General features: G+C 39.7%; 1 protein-coding gene across 4 annotated transcripts in view; it reads left to right on the top strand.

The window, feature by feature from the left end:
- Positions 1-26,361, top strand: part of LOC136863938 (serine/threonine-protein phosphatase 2A 56 kDa regulatory subunit delta isoform) — a 766,800-nt gene that overhangs the window by 582,256 nt on the left and 158,183 nt on the right. For all 4 annotated transcript variants that reach the window (XR_010859229.2, XM_067140384.2, XM_067140386.2 and 1 more), the window contains 2 exons: positions 2,074-2,287; positions 15,333-15,452. Coding sequence is in view for 3 of the 4 variants with exons in the window: in XM_067140384.2 (XP_066996485.1) it covers positions 2,074-2,287; positions 15,333-15,452 (334 nt within the window). In the remaining variant the exon portion in view is untranslated. The remainder of the gene's footprint in view (positions 1-2,073; positions 2,288-15,332; positions 15,453-26,361) is intronic.

The following is a 26,361-nucleotide window of genomic DNA, read 5'->3' as shown; positions in this document are numbered from 1 at the left end:
TTCCAACTCCTAGGCCTTTCCTATCCCATCATCGCCATAAGACCTATCTGTGTCGGTGCGACGTAAAGCCCCTAGCAAAAAAAAAAAATAACACTCTGTTCTTTAAAATATTCACAGCTGATGATAGCCCAAGTGGCCGAAACCGTTCCCATGAACTAATTATATGACAATGTAACTGATTTTTGACCAAATATATTTACGTGTTTTATTATTGTGGTATTGAATAGGTGGACCCATTTCACCTACAAATTGTGACTACTGGCAATACAGATCGTGATGAAAACTTTATCATACGAAAACTGTGAGTGCAATTACGGCTGTTTAATATATGAACTGTGGATATTGCGTGTAAGAGACAAGGACAATCCTGTGCGAGTCGAACGAGGAAACTTATGCATACGTGCAGAACATTATCTCTGTCTTCATCATACACCCCACTTCCCCTCCCTCCCCTCCTCTTTCCTGAAGCACAACAGCTGCTTGTGTTCTGGCATAGCATATACAGCAAGTTTGTCATTTTGTATCATGCCTGGAAGTAACAAAGTAACCTCATTTTCTTAAAAAGAAAAATCTTCTCGGCCAACCCGATTGCACAATCATTCTTAACATAACACAAAGTACATCTCTGATTTTTTGGTCGGTATAGTTGTTATATACCCCGTACATCAATAAGTGACAGCGGTATGACCGCCAGTGCTCTTTATAGGTATGGCAGATGTTTGGCTGTTTTAGTGTTAACACAGTTAATTTCCCACTTTTCTTTTCATTAAGAGACCCAGTGGTGAGGGCCTTCTTTGGTATATAATGTCCTGTATTCCTGTTTGGAAGACACACTCAGGAAATCTGCAAATGAATGAAACTGGCACTCCTTGACAGACAAATACTTCACATAACATTCTGCAATGGAAATGTGTTGTTCTGATGTAAAAATCACTTTTTAAGCAATGCTGTACTAAAGAACATTCTTACAGAAACTACACTATCAAAATAAACATGTTAATATTAGAGTGATGGCAATGTTGCCAAGTATATGCTGAAGTAAATTTCATCACCACAATCATTTGTTGGCCTAAGATGCAAGTAACTCTGCTACTGCAGCTGCATGTAGTGATGTCGCCATATGGTTAGCATTGTGCCTGGCTTGCACAGTTTAAAAATAAAGACCTTTTAGTTTATACATGCCAAAAGTTGTATATGGCTGGATAAGTAGATACTGATTCATATGGATACTTTTTGTTAATGGGAGCACAACAGAGTAGTACCACCATTAAAGACAGAATTTAATCCTGTCAACACTTTTTCAGTTCAAAATTTCTTTTTAAAAATTAATTTTAATGTATAGTTAATTTGTAATTGCAGTGTTTTTATCTGAATAGATTATATCTTCTGAACCATTTTGTGAATTTTCTGTGTATTTGTAAAAGAAAAGCATCAGTTCTTGTTGTTACAATCATATTAATTCTACAGGTGCAGAGGGTATAATAATTCTATGACATCATCAGTAGCCCCTCTCTAAAACACCTACTGTTGAATCTCTGATTTATGATCACAAGACTTAGGGACTTTGTCATATAAGACTACATAAAAATAGTTGTGGATTTATACATTTTTTGGGGGCGGGGGAGATGAAGGCAAGTTTAGGAATGTCTAGTTCTTGTAATAATAGTGATAATTAACAATTGACTCAATAAAGCCTGCCTCAGTTCTGATTAATTCTCAGTTTTAACATATCCTTTAACAAATTTATATGCATTCAGTACAACCCATTTTAAAGAAACAAGTAAAGAAACATGTCCCTTGCTTCTCATCTTAATCTTCTTTGAGTAAGAGCATTGACACAGCTCAGTTTTATGAACTGTTGAATGTAGTGTTCCGTATTACCACAAGTAAATACAGTATATAAAATCTTAGACATGATAATCTTTTGGGCTTTTGCCATGTCAAGAAAACAAGGTGAAATTCTTCACATTTTGCAGCAGACTTTACTCTGTTTCTTCATCAGAAAATCTGTCCGTTGCTTTATTGGTTTCTTGACTACTGTTAGTAATTTTTGATTTCTTATTTTGTTCTCAGCATCATCAATGGATTTGCATTACCATTGAAGGAAGAACACAAGGTATTTCTTCTAAAGGTGTTGCTTCCCTTGCATAAAGTTAAATCACTTTCTGTGTATCATCCACAACTTGCATACTGTGTGGTACAGTTCTTGGAGAAAGATCCCTTGCTCACTGAACCAGTCATAAAATCGCTGTTGAAATTCTGGCCAAAGACTCATTCCCCCAAGGAGGTAAGTGCTAGTAATTTAACAAATGCTTGTAAGAGAAACAACTTAGCTTTATATGGTTATACTTCAATCTGTTTGTTTTTGGTAAGACCCCAATTAGAATATGGTTCCTCACCAGGATTACTTGATTCCAGAACTGGAAAAGATACCAAAAAAAGCAGCAGGATTTGTTCTGGGTGATTTCCGAAAAATGAGTAGTGTTATGAAAATGTTACAAACCTTGGGGTGGTAATGGGAAGGCTTTGAAGTAAGGAGACAAGCTGTTCGACTAAGCGGTATGTTCCTAACTGTTACAAACCTTGGGGTGGTAATGGGAAGGCTTTGAAGTAAGGAGACAAGCTGTTCGACTAAGCGGTATGTTCCTAACTGTCAGCGGGGTGATGGCGTTGGCATGGAATGGCATTAGTAGACAAATAAGCGTGAATGAAATTTCTAAATGTAGAAAAGATCATAATATGGAGAAAAGCTTTGAATTTACGAGAACAATTTGAGGCAAATATTGTTTTCTAGGAAGAGAAATTGGGGATTGGGATAATTTACGAAGGGGGATGTTTGATAAATTTACATATTTGAAATCATTTAAGAAAAGACTAGGTAAACAACTTTTTGTAAGTTGCTGTTCGTTGCACCGACACAGATAGGTCTTATGGCGACAACGGGACAGGAAAGGACTAGGAGTGGAAAGGAAGAGGCTGTGGCCTTAATTGAGGTATAGCCTCAGCATTTGAATCGTGTGAAAATGGGAAACCACAGAAAACCATTTTCAGGGCTGCCAACAGTGGGGTTTGAACCCAGTATCTCCCGAATACTGGGTACTGGCTGCACTTAAGCGACTGCAGTTATCGAGGTCAGTAGGTAAACAACTGATGAGTAAATCTGTCGGCTAGGCGGCAACCCTAACTGCACTTTACAAAGGACAAATTAAATGTATCCTCCGCAACCTCATCATTAGCACTTATTGTTTCGTTTCCATCTGTATCATTTATTTTATTTTCTTCTTAGTTTTAGCACACTTTTTGGATTCAATTATGTATTATATTAACCCTTTTTTCATTGAATTTGTCTCAGTGAGTTATTTATTGCTCCATCTAGTGATGTAAATATTGTTATTGTTTTTATTTCTGTCATGTATCTTTTGTTTTTTCTTTTGTCCCCCCCTATTTCACTGTAGATGGCTCAAACGAGTCAAAAAATGTTTGAATTTTATTGCTCCTTCTAATGATGGAATTATGATTTGTATTAAATTAGGAGGATACATTTAATTTTTCCTTTGTAAAGTGAAAACCATCAATACGGAATGATTCTAATATCTTGTGACCCTAAATGCAGATCAGTAGTGACCAATTGATTGATTTAATTGATTTATTAATTTATTTGTTATTGGTTGCAGCATCATACACAACCATTAACCCAGCTCAAGGGAGATAGGGTCATTTTCCCTATCCTTCACTTGAGTAATTCTTGTCTGGCGCATCCACGTTGCGGGGTGGGTATCCTCCACATCAGTAGGCCGGTGTGAAAGAGAGCTAAGTTCAGGCAGGGACCCAGTTTCACAGGGTATAATGTGGAACCCATGCCCAGGGTTACGGGTGAAGACCTTAATAACATCTTTGGCAAGGAAGAAGACCTTCAGGATGGCGAAGATGGTGGATGAGGCAACTCATCCTCTCTGGGGAAAATTGGAAGAGGAAACCGCTACCTTGTGAAGAAGGCTAAGCGAGTAAACCCCAAAAGAAAATCCTCTGATGCTTTAGGCTTAGCAGGTCAGCTTTGTACTTGCTTTCAACTATAATACAAGCCTCGGATGGAAGTTTAAAAATGGAAATGGAATTGACAGTTCTCTGGCTACAGTTGCACAGTTTGATGGTAATCCTGATGTTCGTGCAAGTGTTAGATCAGAGAACAAAACGCGATTTGGAACAATAAATATTTTAACAATGAATGGGAAGAAAAATAAAATGATTGACCTAATGGAGAGATGAAAACTGGACATCCTGGGATTAAGTGAAGTAAAATGGAAAGGGAAAGGAATGAAGAAACTAAGAAAGGGGTACATCTTGCACTGGATGGGTAACAGTAAAGAGAAAAGAAATGGAGTGGGATTTGTAGTGAATCAGAATGTTGAACCAATAGCTGAAGTTGAGTATGTAAATGAAAGAATTATAATAATGCACATACATGTAAACAAGGAACTACTGAAGATAGTACAGGTGTATGCTCCACAGACAGGATGTAGTGTGGAAGAAAAAGAAGAGTTCCTCAATGAACTGGAAACGCATATTGTTGGAGATGGGATCATGATAATGGGAGATCTGAATGCTCATGTGGGAACTGATAGAGTGGGATTTGAGAATGTTCTGGGCCCACATGGGTGTGGCAATAGAAATGAAGATGGAGAGAAACTGTTGGACTTTTGTATCAGAAATAACCTGATAATAGACTAAAGAACACATGGTTTTTGAATAGGAATAGCCATAAGATCAGCCGATATAGTTAGGATTGACAGTATGGAACACTCATCGATTTTATAATAACAGACCGAGAATGGGGAAGATACGTCATGAATACGAAGATAATCCCCAGTGAAAGTATGGAGGGTGATCATAGATTATTAATTGTGGAATTAAAACAAGTAAAAATCCCTAAAATTGTATTGAAGAAGAAACCAAAGATCAGGATTTGGGAATTGGAGGAGGAGGATAAAAGAATGGCATTCCAAGATTGTATAAAAAGGACCAATCAAGGAGTGTCTGGCATTCTGTTCACACAATGCTCCTGTTATGACTGGACAGAAAAATGATATTTCAGCAGATTTGAAAGAAGCACATCAGGATATTTTTGACATTGGTTGCAGCTGCAATTTAATTAGCTGCTGAAAAAGCTGCTGCAACTTTACCAGTTAGAATTGATGAGAATTTTGTTGATACTTTCTATTACTTGGAGAAGAGTGGTAATAGAAAATAATGTTTTCAGAAATTTCAAAGTATCTGTGGAAGAGAAACAAAGAAGTAGTTGAAGCATGCGTCCTCAAGATGGATATCCCTGGCCAGGTATTTAGTCAGATTACCAGATCAGTGGGATCTGCTTCTTCTGTTTTCAAAGCCGGACACAGTAAATCTATTGACAAACAAATGAAGAGAGTTTATGATTCTTTCTCTTCATCTTCTGCCAAAAGAATGGAATGTTCTTCCAAACATGACTCACCTGTTCTCAGAAACGTGAATCCCACTACATCTTGTGATGAAAAGAAAACATTGCTTTCCTACGACATAAACAAGGTATTTTGTACTTTTTTACATGTGACTCTTCCATCATTTGATAAGATCAGTACAGTCGTACGGAGTGCTTCCCCACATATCCATGTACTGTTTGAAGTAATGATCCCCCTCCTGGCACTTAACACCCTTGAAAGGGCTTTGACCTCCCCAGCGACCGCTGCTCAGCCCGATGGCCTGCAGCTTACGAAGGGCCGTGTGGTCAGCATAATGCATCCTCTCGGCCATTATTCTGGGCTTTCGAGAACGGGGCCGCCATCTCACCGTCAGATGGCTCCTCAATTCTAATCACACGTAGGCTGAGTGGACCTCGAACCAGCCCTCAGGTCGAGAGAAAAATCACTGACCTGGCCGGGAATCGAACCCGGGGCCTCCGGGCGAGAGGCAGACACGCTACCCCTACACCACGGGGCTGGCTGAATTAATGATGGATCTGTTGAAATCTATTGAAACCAAGTTTGTCAAGCCAAGTGGAGTTAAATGGTCTGCATTGCTTGATGTCCATTATCACCCAATTTAGAATCAGAAGGATGATGATGAATTGGTTATTGGCATTCAAACCCACAAATTTGGTTAAGACACTGCAAGTGATAAATATCGTTAATCCGTATTGAAGATACTGAATGTAGGATGCTAAAGGGTTTATTCTGTCACCTATTCAATACATTATACATTTTTAAACACTTAGGAAGTTAGAAGTAACAGACATGAAAGTAGCAAGAATGATTGCTGGTACAAACAGGTGGGAACAATGGCAGGAGGGTACTCGGAATGAGAAGATAAAGGCTAATTTAGGAATGAACTCGATGGATGAAGCTGTATGCATAAACCGGCTTCGGTGGTGGAGTCATGTGAGACGAATGGAGGAGGATAGGTTACCTAGGAGAATAATGGACTCTGTTATGGAGGGTAAGAGAAGTAGAGGGAGACCAAGACGACGATGGTTAGACTCGGTTTCTAACGATTTAAAGATAAGAGGTATAGAACTAAATGAGGCCACAACACTAGTTGCAGATCGAGGATTGTGGCGATGTTTAGTAAATTCTCAGAGGCTTGCAGACTGAACGCTGAAAGGCATAACAGTCTATAATGATAATGTATGTATGTATGTATGTTAGGAATTTATTATTAAATCTATTTGAGACATGTTTTGCCCTTCATTGAGGGCATCATCAGTCATAGTATCTCCCCAAGGCATAAATCCGGTACCTGATTAGTAATTAAATTGTAAACATTAAGATACATTACAATGGGAAAGTTAAGCAAAAAAGAAAAAACATGTTCAGTGATGGTACAGTTAAACAATATAAGTTTATAGACACAGTAGTCGGCACCAATGCGTAAAATCACTGGATATTTTAGCAGAGTCCAGCAGTGGTGGTCCGAAGAATACTTAACGCTATTCATTAGAAAATTATAGGAAATTATAAAGTTTATACATATATTTATTTACATTTAAACAGTTAGGGGAGAAAGGGTATAAAGTATCTGGCGTCAATGTTCATGCCACTAATTACTGCCAATGGTTGAACGATTACAGGTTGATAGGGTAACTATACAGTAAATCCAATTGAACAGTTGGGAAATTACAAGCTTATATACATATTTACAAGAGAGCAGCTTGGTGAGAAAGGACATAAAATGTCTGGCATCAAGTGCGTCCCGTTGTTTTAGTCGTTGGTTGATGATTGCAGCATTAACACATCAGTAATATGCAGAGTGGTCCAACCTTAGTTTATAACCACAGGTGGCAGGGAAAAATATTCCACCATTTTTTCAAGAATGGTGAATGAGGTTCTATAGGCGTAGTCATATTGGAAGTTGTCTGGTTGAAGTCCCGGGTTCATGAATGTGGCTTAATAAGTACGATGAATTTGGCGGCATGGGCGGAGACTCATTGGGTGTCGCCGAGTACATGGTGCATTTGAATGGCAACAATGACAGCAGTTATTTGTTGGTAATTGTATTAACTGGGAATATGTTGCAGGTTAGAGTCTTTTGCTTTTTAGTTCTGTTAACTTCATGTGAAAACATCAGTGTGAGATGCTAGTGAGACTTTAAATTGATATTATTCCGTAAATGAAAACATGAGGGACCTCGGGACAAAACAAGACAATAACACATGTACTAGCTTCTGGCAATGAAGTAATGGAAAAGGGCATGTACTTATTTAAAATACAGCTTCAGTATTTGCTTTGTACGAAAATGGGGAAACCACAGAAAAATCTTAATGGTTGTCAGTATTGTTGTTTGAAGCCATCATCTCCCAAATACAAGTGTGCAGCTACACATTCTATACCACACTGGCAACGTGTAAAATTAATCTCATTGACGTTTTGTTTCATGTTATGTTCCACTAATAACTTTTACAGTTTTTGGAGACGCCAATGTGCTGGAAGTTAGCCCTACTGGAGTTCTTGTACACTGACTGACAGAGCAAATGCAACACCAAGAAGGAGTGGTTCGAAAGGGATGAAAGTTGGGGAAAAAACAGAGACGGCACGGACGAATAATTGATGTTTATTTCAAACCGATATGCAGGTTACACAATGCGCACGGCATCGACTCAGTAGGATGTAGGACCACCGTGAGCGGCGATGCACGCAGAAACACGTCGAGGTACAGAGTCAATAAGAGTGTGGATGGTGTCCTGAGGGATGGTTCTCCATTCTCTGTCAACCATTTGCCACAGTTGGTCGTCCGTACGAGGCTGGGGCAGAGTTTGCAAACGGCGTCCAATGAGATCCCACACGTGTTCGATTGGTGAGAGATCCGGAGAGTACGCTGGCCACGGAAGCATCTGTACACCTCGTAGAGCCTGTTGGGAGATGCGAGCATTGTGTGGGCGGGCATTATCCTGCTGAAACAGAGCATTGGGCAGCCCCTGAAGGTACGGGAGTGCCACCGGCCGCAGCACATGCTGCACGTAGCGGTGGGCATTTAACGTGCCTTGAATACGCACTAGAGGTGACGTGGAATCATATGCAATAGCGCCCCAAACCATGATGCCGCGTTGTCTAGCGGTAGGGCGCTCCACAGTTACTGCCGGATTTGACCTTTCTCCACGCCGACGCCACACTCGTCTGCGGTGACTATCACTGACAGAACAGAAGCGTGACTCATCGGAGAACACGACGTTCCGCCATTCCCTCATCCAAGTCGCTCTAGCCCGGCACCATGCCAAGCGTGCACGTCTATGCTGTGGAGTCAATGGTAGTCTTCTGAGCGGACACCGGGAGTGCAGGCCTCCTTCAACCAATCGACGGGAAATTGTTCTGGTCGATATTGGAACAGCCAGGGTGTCTTGCACATGCTGAAGAATGGCGGTTGACGTGGCGTGCGGGGCTGCCACCGCTTGGCGGCGGATGCGCCGATCCTCGCGTGCTGACGTCACTCGGGCTGCGCCTGGGCCCCTCGCACGTGCCACATGTCCCTGCACCAACCATCTTCGCCACAGGCGCTGCACCGTGGACACATCCCTATGGGTATCGGCTGCGATTTGACGAAGCGACCAACCTGCCCTTCTCAGCCTGATCACCATACCCCTCGTAAAGTCGTCTGTCTGCTGAAAATGCCTCCGTTGACGGCGGCCTAGCATTCTTAGCTATACACGTGTCCTGTGGCACACGACAACACGTTCTACAATGACTGTCGGCTGAGAAATCACGGTACGAAGTGGGCCATTCGCCAACGCCGTGTCCCATTTATCGTTCGCTACGTGCGCAGCACAGCGGCGCATTTGACATCATGAGCATACCTCAGTGACGTCAGTCTACCCTGCAATTGGCATAAAGTTCTGACCACTCCTTCTTGGTGTTGCATTTGCTCTGTCAGTCAGTGTATATTCTATTAAATCTACAAATACGAGGCTGGAGTGTTTCAGTGCTTTCAAAACCACCGCACTGTATTAGGATTGAACTCGCCAATTTAGGCTTAGAAAGCCAGCGTTCTACCATCTTAGCCAAGCATTGGCAATTTGCTTGGTAGAAATCCCACTATGACTGGCACCTTGATCCACACCACCTTGTATTCCCCTGTACAAACGCTTAACATTCCAAGTGGTGTTACACAGACTCAGAAACACCTCTCTCTCCACCAGTGATCAAGTGATGAATTTCACACTCTAAGGTACTTGGCAGTTGCTGTTGATTACAGCTACACTCTCATTAACAACTTAATACCATGTGACCAACTCACTACATAACATGGTATTAACAAGCTTATGAAACGTTTGAGAGATTGTTTAATTAGAGATCAGTACTTGTGTCAGCTGCCTCTGTGGATCATTGGTAGAGTGTCGGCCTCCATATCCCAAGATAGTGGGTTCAAGGGTTCGAACCCGGAAGAAGTAGTTGGATTTTTTAAGTCAAATTTCTATAACGTACATGGTCAAAATAATCAATTCTGGATTTTTTAAGGGCGGAAAAAGTCCTTTAGACACTCCATGTCATATGATGTTGGCATGTAGAAAACATCTGATGACACATTTGGTATTTGCCTGACAAAATTAATTAAAACTCAGTCATATATGCCCAAGAGAGATTTGGTTTACTCTGCCATCTAGTAGGCCTAGAGTAAAACAGAACATCGAAATTTATGAGCAGACAGCCAGACAGCAATGAATTAAAATGTCTGCATACGGTAGCTAAGGCCATGTGATTATTATTTAGTACTTGTGTCAAGTAAATCTAATACACAGTCCAAAAAAATGGGGGAACATGTATTTGAATGTATGCCATGCTCCACAAAACAATACCTCACACCCAGGTATATTACCAACTAAACCTTAATTCCTTACAATTGAAGTATACAAAAGAACATCGATGGATTTCGTTCATTTTCAGAACACAAACAGAAATGTCCAAATAGGGGTGAAAATAAAGTGATAATAGTCCTCCAGGGTGGGTTTTCATCACAGTTGGAGAGCTTCTGTGTGGTGTATGTCCTCCACGAGCATTTATCACAGCTTGGCACCTATGTGGCATTCTCCGTATAAGTCGACGGAGCTCATGTTGCGGTATCAGGTCCCATTCTTCAATGAGAGCCTGTTCGAGGCCTTGGGTAGACTTTGGTGGAACAGGATGCTCACGAACACTTCTGTCAAGGCTATCCCCTACATGCTCGATGGGATTAAGGTCGGGACTTGCTGCTGGCCATTCCATCTCTTGAATATCCAGTTCTCACAAGACAGTGTGGTGATGCGTGCTACATGAGCCCTGGTATTGTCGTGCATGAGTACGAATTCAAGGCCAACACCATATGCAGCAACCAACACATGCTGTAGCAGTATCTGCTCGATGTAACGCTCAGCAGTAAGATTACCACGGATGACGACAAGATCCGTACGGCCATCAATACTGACGCCACCCCATACCATCACAGAACCTTGTCCGAATTGGTCGCCTTCCAGGACATCATTTGGCATGTACTGCTCACCATGGCGTCTCCATACGTGTTGACATCCATCACGCTGTGTCAAGGGAAATCTGGACTTGTCTGTGAACAACACAGTTCTCCATTAGCAAAGTTGCCAGTTGACGTGGGGATGGGCAAACAGAAGGCGACCGGGCGAGTTGGCCGTGCGGTTAGGGGCGCGCAGCTGTGAGCTCGCATCCGGGAGATAGCGGGTTCAAATCCCACTGTCGGCAGCCCTGAAGATGGTTTTCCGTGGTTTCCCATTTTCACGCCAGGCAAATGCTGGGGCTGTACCTTAAGACCATGGCCGCTTCCTTCCCATTCCTAGGCCTTTCCTGTCCTATCATCACCATAAGACCTGTCTGTGTTGGTGCAATGTAAAGCAAAAAATAAAAAAACAGAAGGCGAGCTGCACGATGTTTCTGCGTTAAACGGGGCACTCTAACAGGACGTCTATTGGAATAATAACAATAAGTTAATTTATTAATTTGACCACCTAATCAATACAATAAGTTTTGTCTTTGTTGATTTACATTGACATGTTAACTAAAATGGTACATGTTTCGCCTTGTATATAGGCATCATCAGCCATTACCTTAACCTTGAAATAAAATCAGGCACTTCATTTACATATAAATAAAATAAAACTAATTTTAAAAAGCCTTGGAGAGACTTGAACTAAAATTAACATATGGTAAAAGACTAGTACAATGTTGGTTTTAAAGATATTGCAATGAGCAATCTTACCACTTGTTTATAACAGACTGTTGCTTTGTTCATTTTAATTATAATAGTAGCCTTCTAATGTCAATATTGCAAATACTTTCACCAGTTGTAAACTCCTCACTCATTTTACCATATGTTAATTTTAGTTCAAGTCTCTCCAAGGCTTTTTTAAAATTAGTTTTATTTTATTTATATGCAAATCAGGTGCCTGATTTTATTTCAAGGTTAAGGCAATGGCTGATGATGCCTATATACAAGGCGAAACATGTACCATTTTAGTTAACATGTCAATGTAAATCAACAAAGACAAAACTTATTGTATTGATTAGGTGGTCAAATTAATAAATTAACTTATTGTTATTATTCCAATCAAATATCATCAATACGGATCAAAAATTATATTTATCACAGGACGTCTATGTTGTAAGGACTCTTCTCTTAACCTGTTCCTTACTGTCTGGTCAAACACCGTGACTCCAGTGACCTTCCTGAGGTCTTGTTGCAGTTCTCTGGCAGTTGCTGAACAACGCCGCAGTGCACAGATGGTCAGATATCGGTCTTCCTATGGGGTTGTCATGCGTCCACGACTTTTGCAACCCTCCTTGTCAACTGGCCTGTCTCATTGTAGTGATTCCACAAGCGTTAAAAAACTGATGGAGAGACATTGAGATCCACAGCAAAAGGACGAAAAGTGTATCCTTCCTGGATCAAAGTGACGGCCCTTGGGACTTGAACCTCGTTAAGATGTCTCATGGGATGTGCTGGTTTATGTACAGCGTGCTCAAATGACTGCAGTAGTCTGTGTACCTCACAACGACACACGAACGCACTGCTATTCACTTTGTTTTGAGGGGTTACATGACCGTTTAATGCATGGCTACGCCTACAGATGAAGTATAACTTCAATTTGACATACCCTGAGTAGCTAATATCTCAAGGTATGCTGTACAACCATTGGAACCTCATCTGTCAAATTAACTTTCACACACCAGACGTTACAAAACATGTTCCCCTAATTTTTTGAACTGTGTATTTATGTATACTTCCGGACAAGAAACTGTGAAGATTCTTGTATGGATAATCAGTCGGGATCAAATTGTATTCACCTGGTCATGTGCTATGGTCTTTTGCTATAAAATATTCCTTGTCTTACTTACTCTTTTAACATAGAGTTCTCCACATACACTTTCTTGGTCCTACTGCATTATGAAAGTGACAAGTAGCATTTCGGACAATTTGTAGTGAATTTTGTTAGACTTTTTCTAAGAACATGGAAGTGCTGCCTTTTAACAGTGAAGTTTAGATAAACCTCCATGTATTAACTAGCTGAAAAATCTCTGTAATAATGTTCTCCTTCTTTTCGGTTTTGCTTGTATTTGGGGACTTAGAGTATTCCTAGTAGCACAACACCTGAAAGTTATCTGTTTTATATTGAGAATCAGTATACATTCTGGACAGTCAAAATAGCGCACCATGAAGAAACACCATGAAACATTGTAAATAAGAAGAGTATGGACTGACACGCACATGATCCCAGTTTGGTGCATTTGCAGTTGACCGCACACCCAGCAGTTTTATAAAATTGCATGTAGTTGAAGCTGCATTAATGCGAGAAATGCCAAATAATACCAAACAAATATAGAGATTGAGGAGAATGCCGGGAAGACTCCAGGCTGTTACAAATCAAATCTTGATGTTATTTTTCGAATACAGAAACGAGCTATCAGAATTATATTGAGACGTAACAGGTTAGATCATTGCAGACCATTATTTAAGAGACTAAGGATACTCCCAGTACCAAGTATATACATCATGCAATGCATTCTACACGTGAAAAAAAATATTGATCACTTCAGAAAGAATTTTGACAATCACAATTACCAGACGCGAACAAGAAATAATATTTTTATCGAACACAATAGTAAAACCATTGCCTTGAGACATGTAGACTCTGTTGGAATCAGATTGTATAATAAGCTTCCAAATACGATTAAAGATATTAGTCCCGTCAGTTCATTTACCACAGCTTTAAAAAATCTCCTGCTGAGTAGCTGCTTCTACAGTACAGAAGAATACATGATGAAGTGCTGGTAATGATGCTACTACTTATTAACTTGTAATCTAGTATATAGCCTTAAAAATATGTTACTTTGACTATGTTCACATTATTAACACCACACCAATATATTTTTATTTTGTCTTGTAAATATTGGTTATTAATATTATTTAAAAAAATTAAGATGTGCTGTCCTAACATTGAGGTATGTGGTGTTTCTGTTCTTCTTCTTTTTCAGAATGTTCATTGTTGTGCATATATTATTGTTAGTATTAGGAAATCACTTGACAACTCCTATACTGTTGGCATATTTCAAAATATGTAATTGTACAGTCTATGGAAGCTAAATAAATGAATGAATGAATGAAAAATGAATGAGACATTGTTACTTTACACATTTGACAGATTTTGAGAGAGGACTCGTAATTGGGATGAAAAGCACATGACAGTCGTATCACTGTAAAATGTGAATGGTGTTGACCATACAGTCTGATGCTGTTGGGAGCAGTGGATTTGTGAACGCATCTACTTTGAAAACCAGCTCAGGACGGACGAGGAGGACCACCGGTCGAGAGGATCAATGAATTGTGTGCTAGGCACCGAGGGATCCCATGGTGACCCAATCCATGGCCACGTATGTGGCCCACAAACTATTTCCAGATTTTTGCAGAGACGAATCTGTGCTGCTATGAACTCCGTAACAGCAGTTGCTCCATTTGCAGCCGTACCAGGCAAGAGTAATGTGGAATGTCACAAACGATGAGTTTAGTTATGAGTGCCATTTCATTATGGGGACTGATGATCATTCCGTTTGGCTTTAGAGGGCCTCTGGTGAACGCCACAATCTCAGCCTTGCTATCGAGCACACACTTCCCCCATGGTGGTCATTTTGTTCTACGGAGCCATAGCCTATGATAGTCGATCCGCTGTTGTAGTGTTGCATGGAAGGTTAAGAACTTAGTTCTGTGTGGACGAGATCGTCTGCCCCATTTCTGGCAAGGATTCCGGATGCAAAAAAGCATCAGGATAACACCGAAGTGTGAATGACACAGGTCACCCAGAACTGCCTCTGTAATGTCCGCACACTACTATGGTTTGCCCGCTTCCCTGACATGTCTCCAATTGTGTGTGTGAAACCAGCTGAAACGCCAGGTGCTGTCGTGCCACAATATCCTGGATTTGGAACACACCGTCCAAAATTGTGGGCTCGTCTGCTTCGGGACAACATCCAGCATGTGTTGGATTCCATACCAGACTGTGTTTTAGCATGTACTGCAGCATGAGGGGCTGCGATACACTATTGAAGATGATGGGAATATGTACCACAGATCCATTTGTAATTATCCTGCTGCTCTGTCTTTGTGATCATGTGTATTACTCACATGTACAACTACCTCCATCATGAACGTTCTGTACCATCCAGTGTATCATTCTTCATGCGCTGTTTTCATTGTAAGGCAATGTACGTTATATCAACTATTGCTATTTTTGATGTATTTTTCTCTTGCTGTAATAATTTTGAAGCTATTTCTCCTACAGTGAGTTTGAAATGATGAATTTGGAACTCTTTTTACAGGTGATGTTTTTAAATGAACTAGAGGAAATTCTGGACGTTATTGAACCCGCCGAATTCCAAAAAGTGATGGATCCTCTGTTTAGACAGCTTGCCAAATGTGTTTCCAGTCCTCACTTCCAGGTAAATTTACTGCTGTTAGTCACTAATATCTTTCTAACAATTTTATGGTTTGTATACAAGATATTTACTTAGTATTGCTTACATATTTTGCTTGTGTGTCTGCTATACATTAGCCTTTTCTGTTTCTTTGTCACTTAAAATTCATATTTTCATTTCTTACTGTAATGATTTGTTGACTAATAAGGGTATGTTTATTTTCTCGAACACTAGTTAACCACCAAATTACTTCCCTCTTTGCTCATCTGAATACTGTTTCATTTTTCATGTTTATACTCTCTGCCTAAACGTTAATAATTTGAATCAGTTGACGTTCAGCTCTATATGGAGTACTGATTTGTTCAGATTTTTTAACATAGAGCAAAAATGATACAAAAACTAATTTCAACTATGTACTGTATTGAATTTAAAGGCCTACATACTTTACTACAAACAACATTGGACAGATTTTTAAAAGTTGTACATCCTTTTTTGAATTGTTGTTGAGCTTCATTTCTTTGCAGCCAAATGCAACCACAAGTCAGAATTTCAACATCATTCAAAATTTAGTATTTGTAGTAATTTTGGTCAGTTTTCAACCATTCATTAGCATCATCCTTATTACAATTTTCTAAGCCAGGTATGGCATTAAAGAGAGTCATTACTTCAGTTAAATTGGCCACTAAGAAAGAAAAAATAATAATCATCACCATGGACGTATTTCCCTTCCACATATTATCCTGCTTCTATACCTTTGGGCCACAATTTTTTTCCATCCAGTTTTTAAATGTTTTTCTGTCAAGCTATCTCAAGCATCGGCAACCATACAGAGTCTTACAGAGTCTTTCAAGATGAATTTTTTTGTAAAGCTCACAACATTTTTATTGTCAGGCCCTGTTATCAACAGGTTGCGCAAAAGGTTTTTTCATTAATGCCTTGATCTATTGACTGTATTATCACTAATATGTGGCGGTAAGAACTGAACTTCAACATTTTCATCGATGGTATTAAGAACTTCAACTGGACGATATGTGCTGGCGATATCTAGGATTAAAAGAACTTTCCCTCTTTTTATGTTCATTTTGACGGTGTACTTTAACATTTGGTATCAATTTATTTACGTACCAATCCTTGGCAAATATCAGTAGTTATCCAGTAGACTTTTTGGAAGTTGTCTCAGGCAGACATGTAACATTTTGAAAACATCTTGTGTGTTATCTTTTTCTGATAATCAACAATGAAAGAGAATAATTGCCACTTGTGTTACTGCACACTACTTGCAGTCACTCTGTCCTCACAAACTTTGTAGCCTGGGTCTGATATCTCTCAACGGGAAGGTAAGGATTTTCATGGTAAAGCTCACAAATTTAGGCTTGTTTTGTTTGCGTTACAAATGTCACCTTTGTCAGTAACCTTGCTCGGGAACAATAGCACCAAACTTAATTTTATGTAATTCTGCCGTGTTTGAATCTCCACAGAACTTTTCTCCTTGAACTTGAAGTTCTCTTATGCCATGCCATAACTTAAAGTTTTTCAACCACCCTGAACTGACCTTGAAATCTGGCAATCTACTCAATTTTTTGTTGAACTGAAAAGCTTTTTCACAAAGAAGAGGTCCTTATATTGATTTGCCCATGCTTTTTACTGTAAACCATTCATGAACAGCATCTTCTAATTTAGGTTGTTTGCTGTTCATAATGTTTTATGTTTTTTAAATCCCTCTTCAGAATACAATTTAGAGGCATACTTCACTAAACTGTCCTCATTTTTCCTTTAAATAACAGATTCTTGCCTTTCCAACACCGTAAAGTCTAACTTGCTAAATAAGTACCACTTTCACCCTTTGCTAATTGTTCGGTTGTTAAAATTATGTGCTTGTTTCTAGCCATTTCAGTAAGATGAAGATGTTATATAGTGAACACGACAACTTTGACAGCAACTATGTTATAGTGTACACATGCACACACGCAACAGCAAACTAGAGATGAGCGATGTATTGTGACAGTCTCGTCTTCATCGATTTGGTTGGTAAAGGGAGTGGAATGGGGCCGGGTTCTTAAACTTTCCTTCGATGCGGATCCATCCATCCCCATTCTGTTGTACAGCACAGGCGACCAAAGTCGAAAGGCCAAGAGCAAACATTGACTGCGCTTTTTCAAACGCACATTTAAAAGCAATGATTGTGTTATCGACACTGTACTGTAAGTCCTTTATTCTTTAGACCAATGGTTCCCAACCTTTTAAGTGTCTTGGCCCCATTGAAATACATTTAGTTTGGTGGACCCCCAGAAGATATTTGCACAATTTAGGCTATTACCTCTTGTTTGACACAGCATGATTCCCATATTACACTAATATTTTATAATGTACTCCTGAAAAGGAAAAGGCATCATCATGCCTGATTTCTAAATGTCATCTTAATTTTGAAGGTTTGAGCACCATGAATCCCAGATCTAAGTGACTTTAATTATGTTTTTTAACTTTTGTGTGTTTTTCTATACGTCATGTTGAAGTTGTAAGCTCTTCACTATTCTGTCACCATACCAAACCCAATTTTTACCTTCAGTTCATATTTGTGTTGCTTCTTCTTAGGACGCCGTCTCCCTACGAAGGTTGGCGATCCAAATTGATTATGATTACTTGCGAAACAGCGGCTCGAAAGATTTCAATGGAAGTTCTTCCATACCAGCGGCGCAGATCTTTAAGCCAGGAATGTCTCTGTCTCCGCAAAGACAGTTTGCCTTCAATTTTCCCCTCAATGATGAGTAGAAGAAGTTCATATCGCTCACCTCTCATGATGTGCCCAATGTACCTGAGCTATCATTCCTTGATGGTTGTCAGAAGCTCTTTTTTTCTTATTTAACAAGTTGAGGACTTCCTCATTGGTCTTCCTTTCTACCGAGAATATTCAAGGCATTCTTCTCTACATTTTGGAAGCTTTAATCTGCCTCTCCAATAAAGGGCTGAGCATCCAGCCTTCAAAACCTTACAGAAGGGCAAGGAAAACATAGCATCACAACATCCAAATTCTGAGCTGAAGTTTGAGATCTCTAGTGGTGAATAGGGCCGCATACTGTTGAACAAATTTTTGGCTTGACTAATCCTGGATAAGATTTCATTCTTGAGATAGCAGTGCCCATTCACTGTAGTCCCAAGATATTTGAAGGATGACACTTGCTTAACTATTGTGTTGTTGATGTGCAGGGAGGCCTGCTCAGGTGTTTTCAAAAATATAATCGGCTTGATCTTACCAATATTTATGAACAAACTAAATGCTGCACTGATCTTTACGATGTTATTAATAATAATTTGAAGATCAGGAAGATTACTGGCTAACACAACGGTATCAAAAGCAAAGCAGATATCATTAATGACATTGCCATTGATCCTGATGCCAAGATTAACATCCTCGGCAGCTTCTCTGAACTCAGCCTCAAAGTAGGTATTAAAAAGAAGAGGGTACAGGACAGAGCCCTGTCCCAACCTCTACATATAGCTATGTCCTCAGTTGTCTCTCCCTATATTTTTACCTCTGCTGTTTAGTTCCAGTAGAGCTGAGTGATGATACATAGATCACCAACATCAACACCAGTAGTTTTTAAAACCTCAGCAAGTTTTGCGTGAGGTACACAATCTAAAACTGTTTGGTATTTGAAGCATCAGTACACATCGACATTCATATCCACCTTATCTACGCTAACTTGTAAAAAAAAAACATTAAAAAAGTTTCATGATGTTGCTTCTCTAACAATCAATTTAGCAGGAAAGGAGAAACGCTTGTAGTGGACTAAACAGAGTGAAAAGCTCTATAAAAAAAAAAAAACTGTCCCGAGCCTTGAATCACTGGAATGAGACAGGAAAAGTTGAAAAATTCCTTATCCAGTGTAAACTGACTGGTTAAGTGATCCATAAAGCAAAACATGTTTATGAAAAGGCTCAGCTTGAGACCACTGAAGAAACCTACAGGAGGAACATCGTTAGTAATTTTTATCATACATTAAAATCTGAACTGACCAGTTACCAAGCCCCTTTGCTATGTCCCCCAGATGAGAATGGCAATCTTATTCTGAATAATCATGACAATTCTGAACGATTAGCTCAATGTTTTGAATCCTTACTCAACTGCCCTCCTCCAGCATAAAAAATAACAATTTCTGGTCCATCCATCATTTCACCTGATTCTCTTCCTCTTGATCGAGAAGATTTCACCAAATCATTCTATCTCTCCCCAACGAGACATCAGGCAGTCTCAATCCTGATGTACCTGGCATCACCATTGAAATTTTTACTCAAGAGTTGTCTCTCCACCATTCAACACAGCGTCCTCTTCAACTCATCTTAGCTGCTCTTCCATCCCTCCCCAAACTGCAACTCCAGCAGGCGACTGGCAGAGATAAGTAAGGCTTCAGGTGAAAAGATTAATAATAATAATAATAATAATAATAATAATAATAATAATAATAATAATGTTGTTGTTTGGGCCGTCAGTCTATGGACTAGTTTGATGCAGCTCTGTAACACCCTCCTGCTTACTGAAGGGTGAAGGCCCCCCGGTGTTTACTTGTGGTGGTCATCTTACAGTGGTACACATCCTTACAGAGTGCGTGGACCTCGCCAATCTGCGCTGTAGTTTAAAACTCCCAAGTGCCACCTCCCTCATCCTATGAGACCAAGTCATCCGTTTTATGAGGGATAGTGGCCTCTTTTAAAGTATATAAAAGGGTATTTTCTATTATTGTTTTATTTTTGTTAACTACGCTTTTATTCTACCGACTCTATTTTAGTTTGTGTTTGTGTATTTTAATGTGTTATTTTAACTTCTAACATGAATGATATTATGTATCACTGCATTTCAAGGCAATGCCGTATTCCATTGTAACTTTATCAGAAAATAAGGGCATTGTGAATTAGATCCACCGATTATTTCAATTTCATAATCATTTTTCATCATCATTTGTTTTAAATTCTAATCAGTGGATATATTTTAAAATTTTAATTATTATTGTCTTCATTCCATCTCGTACAGTAAGGGGCCAATGACAGCTGTTAGGCCCCTTAAAAAACAAGCATCATCATCATTATTTATGCAGCTCTTAATGCCACCCTATACTATCCTTTTCATTTCTACAAAGCCACAATATCCTATAACTAGAGTCCTGCACGGATGCGGATATCTGCAAAGTTAATGTCTTGGCGAATACAAACTGTATGGCGGTGTGGATAATTTTGCTGATAACTTATAAATAATAATGTTTATTGATTTTCACCCAGGTATACTATTTGTTTTTGCTTGCGGTTAGGCGACCCTTGATATTGGTATGGGAAAATAGAGTTATATATGAGGAGCCTTGAGACCATAAAGCAGTAAATTTGTCCTAAGCCTAACTGGCTCCTGCCTGCAATTAATGGAAGGAAGGAACAAAGATCAATACGTCGGTAGTTGTTGCAAGAGAAAATTCCTAATACACCTGCGACTGTGAGGTTCTGGTGCCAGGTGTCAGGCCTATTGTATTGTGTTAACAGATCTATCTGTTTCAATACCTTGGGTGTAATATACTGTACTTAAATACAACCTGTGACAATAAAGTTTGGTGAATGAAGTCAGAACTGTCGATCCGGCAACACTGGCGACGCACAAAGCTGCACCTGCGTAGCAGCAGGTTTTGACAACCTGCTCCCAACGTTGTTCAGCTGAGCATCACGTGTGTGCCGTGTAAGACCTGTTTGACACAGTGCATGTTTATTGCGTTGGTTTTGAACTGCGAACAGGAACATGAACGACCAAAAGATCAATGTACAGTTTTGTTTTAAGCCTGGCAAAACACCAAAGGAAACTCATGTGATGCTGGTACGTGTTTATGAAGATCAAGCACTGTCCTTGGAGTGTGTGTATGAGTGGTTCGCGCATTTTCAGTGAGGCCAGGAAAGTGTTTCTGACAACCCCCGTAGCAGAAGACTGGCGACTGCCATTGGTGACGAAAACATTGAGAAGGTGAGGACATTAATCACAAACGATTGGCGATTAACTGTGTGCATGATAGCGGATGAACTGCAGATTAACCGTGAATCCGCCAAATCGTTACCCAGAATTTAGGGAAGAGGAAAACTTGTCCTCGTTTTGTGCCACATCACATGACTGACGATCAGAAGCAGGCACATTTAGAGGCTTCATAGGATTGTGTCGAAACGGCAGATGCGACACCAAATTTCTTGAACTGTATTGTCAATGAAGATGAAACCTGGTGTCTCAGGTACGACCCTGAAACAAAACGGCAAAGCGTGGAATAGCGTTCTCCGGGATCCCATCGTCGGAAAAAGATCAGAGCCAAAAAGTCGTGCATCAAAGTTGCTTTGAAAGGAAAGAGATTTGACGATATTCCTGACATCCAACAAATCATGACAAGGCTTTTGAACACCATCCCAAAGGAAGCCTTCTTGCAAAGTTTCCAGGACAAGTAACGCCGATCTCAGCAGTCCATAGTTATGGGAGGGGACTATTTCGAAGGACAGTAAGGTCACTGTCGTGCATTGTTCATATATGTTGATAGTACAGGACTATTCACCAAACTTTGTCACAGGTTGTATTTACAATACCCGCAGATAACCATTTTGTGGATGCGGATAACCATTTGTGGATTCAGATATTTTGTATATCCGCACAGGGCTCTACCTATACCCCCTCTAATGTGTTTGTCGTGTTGTCCCATGGACTACTCATACTATTCTTACTACCTACCCACCCTCAAAAAATGAATAATTTCTGGGGATTTCAAGATGTGTCCTGTCAGTATGTTTCCTATCACGAACTTGATTACCGAGCAAATTGCTGCACAGTTTGGGTCACATAGCTACCAACTTGCATTCAGGAGATAGTGGGTATATATAATATTATTGGAATCGCATAGGTACAAGTACCCTTGTGGGTAGTCACTAGTAATCTTATTATTCGACCAACCAAGCAATATTAAGGCAAATAGAGAGCACACGATGTTTGATACTGTCACCGAGACCATGAGATCGACCCCGAAGCCCTGTCAACTAGGAAGGAAGATTTATTATGATCTAGTGAGAGAATAAAACCAAGTCGATTTTTATCTTGCGAAGAATAACATAAATCTGCCAGGGATAGAATCAGTAATAGAATATGCAGACATTAAATAACCTTGCTGTTCAATAGGTGACTACCCATGAAATAGTTTTAACACCACAACCGGAAGGCACTTTGGTCAGAAAGTACGCACCAAATTTGTACTTTGAGATCAAACCATACACCCAAATACTCGATAACAGAGCAACACGAAGCAGTGCTGGGATCCCAGAGCATTATCCTTGGTAGATGCAGTTAATGAAAGGAAATGTGAGGGGAAAATTAGAATAGGCACACTTTTCATAACAAAACTAACAGCAGGGTGTATTTATTTTCATACTTCAGATGTTAACAATAGGTAGAATAAAACATCTTTACAACAAGAAATAACATGCTTTGAAGGGTCTTTAGTTAACATCCACCTATATACTTTTTTTTCTTTTTTAGAAGAGGATTGGTAAAAATTTGTAGAAAAATAGATTCATAAGGATCGCGACTAGAGTTTGAATTGATCAACCACTAAACTTTATCACAATTTTTCAGAAACCGTGGCATTAACACAATGAAAAGGCTTATATAAAAAGATAGCTTTCAATATTCAATCCTCTTATAGGCCACCGGAAAATGAAACCACCAGAGTTATTCGTAAAACTTTGACAACGAGGAAAATACAAATGAATTAACAACAATCTTGACCTAAAGGGAGAATAATGTGACATGGGCGGGGAAATAGGAAGGAAGAATCTGGCTGCTTAACTTATTGTACACGCATGTGAGGTGCATTTTGTTCCCTAGAAACACTTAACTGTTCGACTTTTCAGTTCTTGTCCACACGTAACATCAAGCAGGACGCAAGTGCAAGTTTATTTGTTTAAGAGCAAAGTTCTCTTATAAAAGGAGAGAACACAATAAACCATGAAAAAATGGCATAAGAAGACAAATGAATAAAGAGTTCCCGCAGAACTTGTGAGGTAGAATAAATTTTGCTCACCCATCCCAGCGCTGACATGTCAGATGTTCCAGTTTGGCAGAAAGAGATAAGTACGTGCAGATGAGCCGCGTCGAGGTCAATGGTCCCTCCACACACAGTACTCCTCGCTCGATGCCTGACTGCCGAGCTGGGGCTAGCACACTCATTTATAACGGATTGAAAAGAGGGGCGAGAAAGATCGAGAAGGATCTGTGATACAGCCAATGACGTAGAACAGGGCAGGGTGGGGAGCAAACACATGCACAGTACACAAGCCAGCGTTAATGTTGAAGAAAACGTAGCAGCAGGCAGCCGATGATGATAGGCGGCGGAGCAGGAGAACAGGTAGACAAATTATGTAGTACTTATGATGAAGGTACATTACAACCCCCTGCCGGCAGCACTGAAGATGGTTATCCGTGGTTTCCCATTTTCACACCAGGCAAATGCTGGGGCTTGTAATGATTCTATTAGCATTTTGTCATGGGAGAGGTAGGGTTGGTGGTTTAGGGGGTGGGAATTGATGATTGGTGATTTAGTGGTGACTCGGCGACAGTAAAGGTCTCGGCAAAATAACCTAGGTCACTGCTAGCAAGTAGCGTAATGTAGTGACCACTTGATGTGTTGACAATCATTATAGGTGGCATGAAGGTAACGTACATACATGTAGAATTGACTAGCAGATTTGCAAGTTACATGGCGGGAATTGCAATATACTCTAATTGCTCATGCATTTTCGAAATAGACAAGAAAAAGCAGTGGAAGTATGAACAAAGAGTGAGAAAAGGTAGATGTCGAAGGTGGATAGTACAAATGGATCAAGGTTATGTAATTACATCAAATAAGTTGGTCGTAATATTCCACCCGAAGTTTAAGGGAGAAAGCGATTTACCAATAACAAGAAAGCATAAGAAGGTAATTCAAGTTAAATAGGTGAAAAAGGGAACATAAAAATATTTTAAAATATTAACAGTAACCCATGCATAAATGTATATTTATATCCCGAGGGTAATAACAATAGTTTGCCCAATAAACCAGGACTGTACAGGTAAAGTATAAGAAGGTTCACAACATTAACAAGAACCGAAAATTTGTTTATAATAATGAAGTACAATATAGGACGATCCACGCCCTTAGTAAAGAACCATAACAATTTTTCAACCAATATGATGACTAGAATCTTCCCAACCACTTACAAGGTTAAGTATTACAATATTTCAAAAGGGAAGTAATCTAGAGATTAAAATAAATTTAAATTGTAACAAGAGAGGTAACGGTAATAGCAGAAAAGCTGAAGGAAAACAGAAGACTTGTATATCGATAGAGACAGCCAAAATGTCCACAAAGAGAAATAATTGTGTGGTATTCACTGACTAGTGCTACTCACTTCATGGAGAAAGAGACTACTAAGTGCACAGTACAAGATTTGCACAGAATTGGATACCATAATTTCAAATTGTGTCCGAAAATGACATTAGGAACTATATTACTTTCACACCAGTCCGTTAATCAGTTCCAACAAGGGATTGAAAATCACCATCCGTATTTTAAAGAAAATCTCAGAGTATGATTCCTATGGGTAATTTTACGGCGCGGCAATAATGTTCGTACCTCACGGCTTCTGAAAGAGCAGTAGTCCAGCATGCCTATGTAGAATTTTCATGAAGAAAGCACTATGGGCATAGTCCTCTCTCTCCAACAGGGGAAGAAACATCTCCGTCGAGTAGTGGCTCAAGACCGGTATATATACGTGTTGGAGAGAAGAGAAACAACGGGGAGGTAATGACATATCACACATGCACACGGAGAAGATGCTTGAAGGCACTAGAATGTTCAAGAGTGGCAACATGATGTCATCTAGCACTGGAGAAGCAGATCAGTTGGCAGTAGTTGATAGCATGCTGCGGAATACGGAAGCAGAATGCTGGAAAGAGTTGATGAGTAATAACGAAAACGGGCGGAGGTGAGTATTGTTCATTTCAAGCTGTTCCTTAATTAAGGCCACGGTCACTTCTTCCCCACTACTATCTCTCTCTTACCCCATTGTTGCCATAAGACCTATCTGTGTCAGTCCGACATAAAGCAAATTATTATCCACTGTGAGAAAATTCCCTCTCTTAAGAAAGGCCTTCCTGCTTTTGCCAGTCTGCATTTTATGTCCCCCTACCTTCTCCCACCTTTACTAATTCTACTACCCAAGTAACAACATTCATCTATTTTTATGAACATTTCCTAATCCAGTATTTCTTTTAACATCTGACTTCAATCGACTGCATTCCATTACTCTTGTTCTGAATCTTTTAATTGTGATCTTGTACACCTTCTCCAAGACTGTATCTATATTATTCAGAAATTTATCCAGATCTTCTAGAGACTCACATAAGATAACAATATCATTATTAGCAAATCTCAGTTTTTTTTAATTTCCCCTCCCTGAACATCAGTGAAACCTTGATTTCTTTTGCCACTTGTTTCTTTTAAAAATTGAAAAGGAAGTGGGACAAACTTCAGCCCTGCCTCACTCTCTTCTGGATTCTTGGTAGCCCTCGATTCTTATACTGTGGATTGATTTTTTTTTTTACAGATTGTAGATAATCCTTCCGTATTGGCATTTGTTCCAACACATCTTTACTTACTTCCTACACACATACATACATAAATAAATAATCATTATAGACTGTTATCCCTTTCAAGATACAGTCTGCACAAGCCTCTGAATTTGCTGAATGCCTCCACAATCTTCAATTTGTAACTAACTGTGAGGACTCATCCAGTTTTACAGCTTCATACCTCGTATCTTTAAATCACCAGAAACTGAGTCTAACCCACATTGTCCTGTTCTCCTTCCAGTTTTCTTACCTCCATAGCCGAGTCTA

This window comes from Anabrus simplex, chromosome 2 (assembly GCF_040414725.1).
Source record: "Anabrus simplex isolate iqAnaSimp1 chromosome 2, ASM4041472v1, whole genome shotgun sequence".
Classification (NCBI taxonomy): domain Eukaryota; kingdom Metazoa; phylum Arthropoda; class Insecta; order Orthoptera; family Tettigoniidae; genus Anabrus; species Anabrus simplex.
The sequence above is the reverse complement of the archived record's forward strand: the minus strand, read 5'-3'. Positions and strand labels throughout refer to the sequence as shown.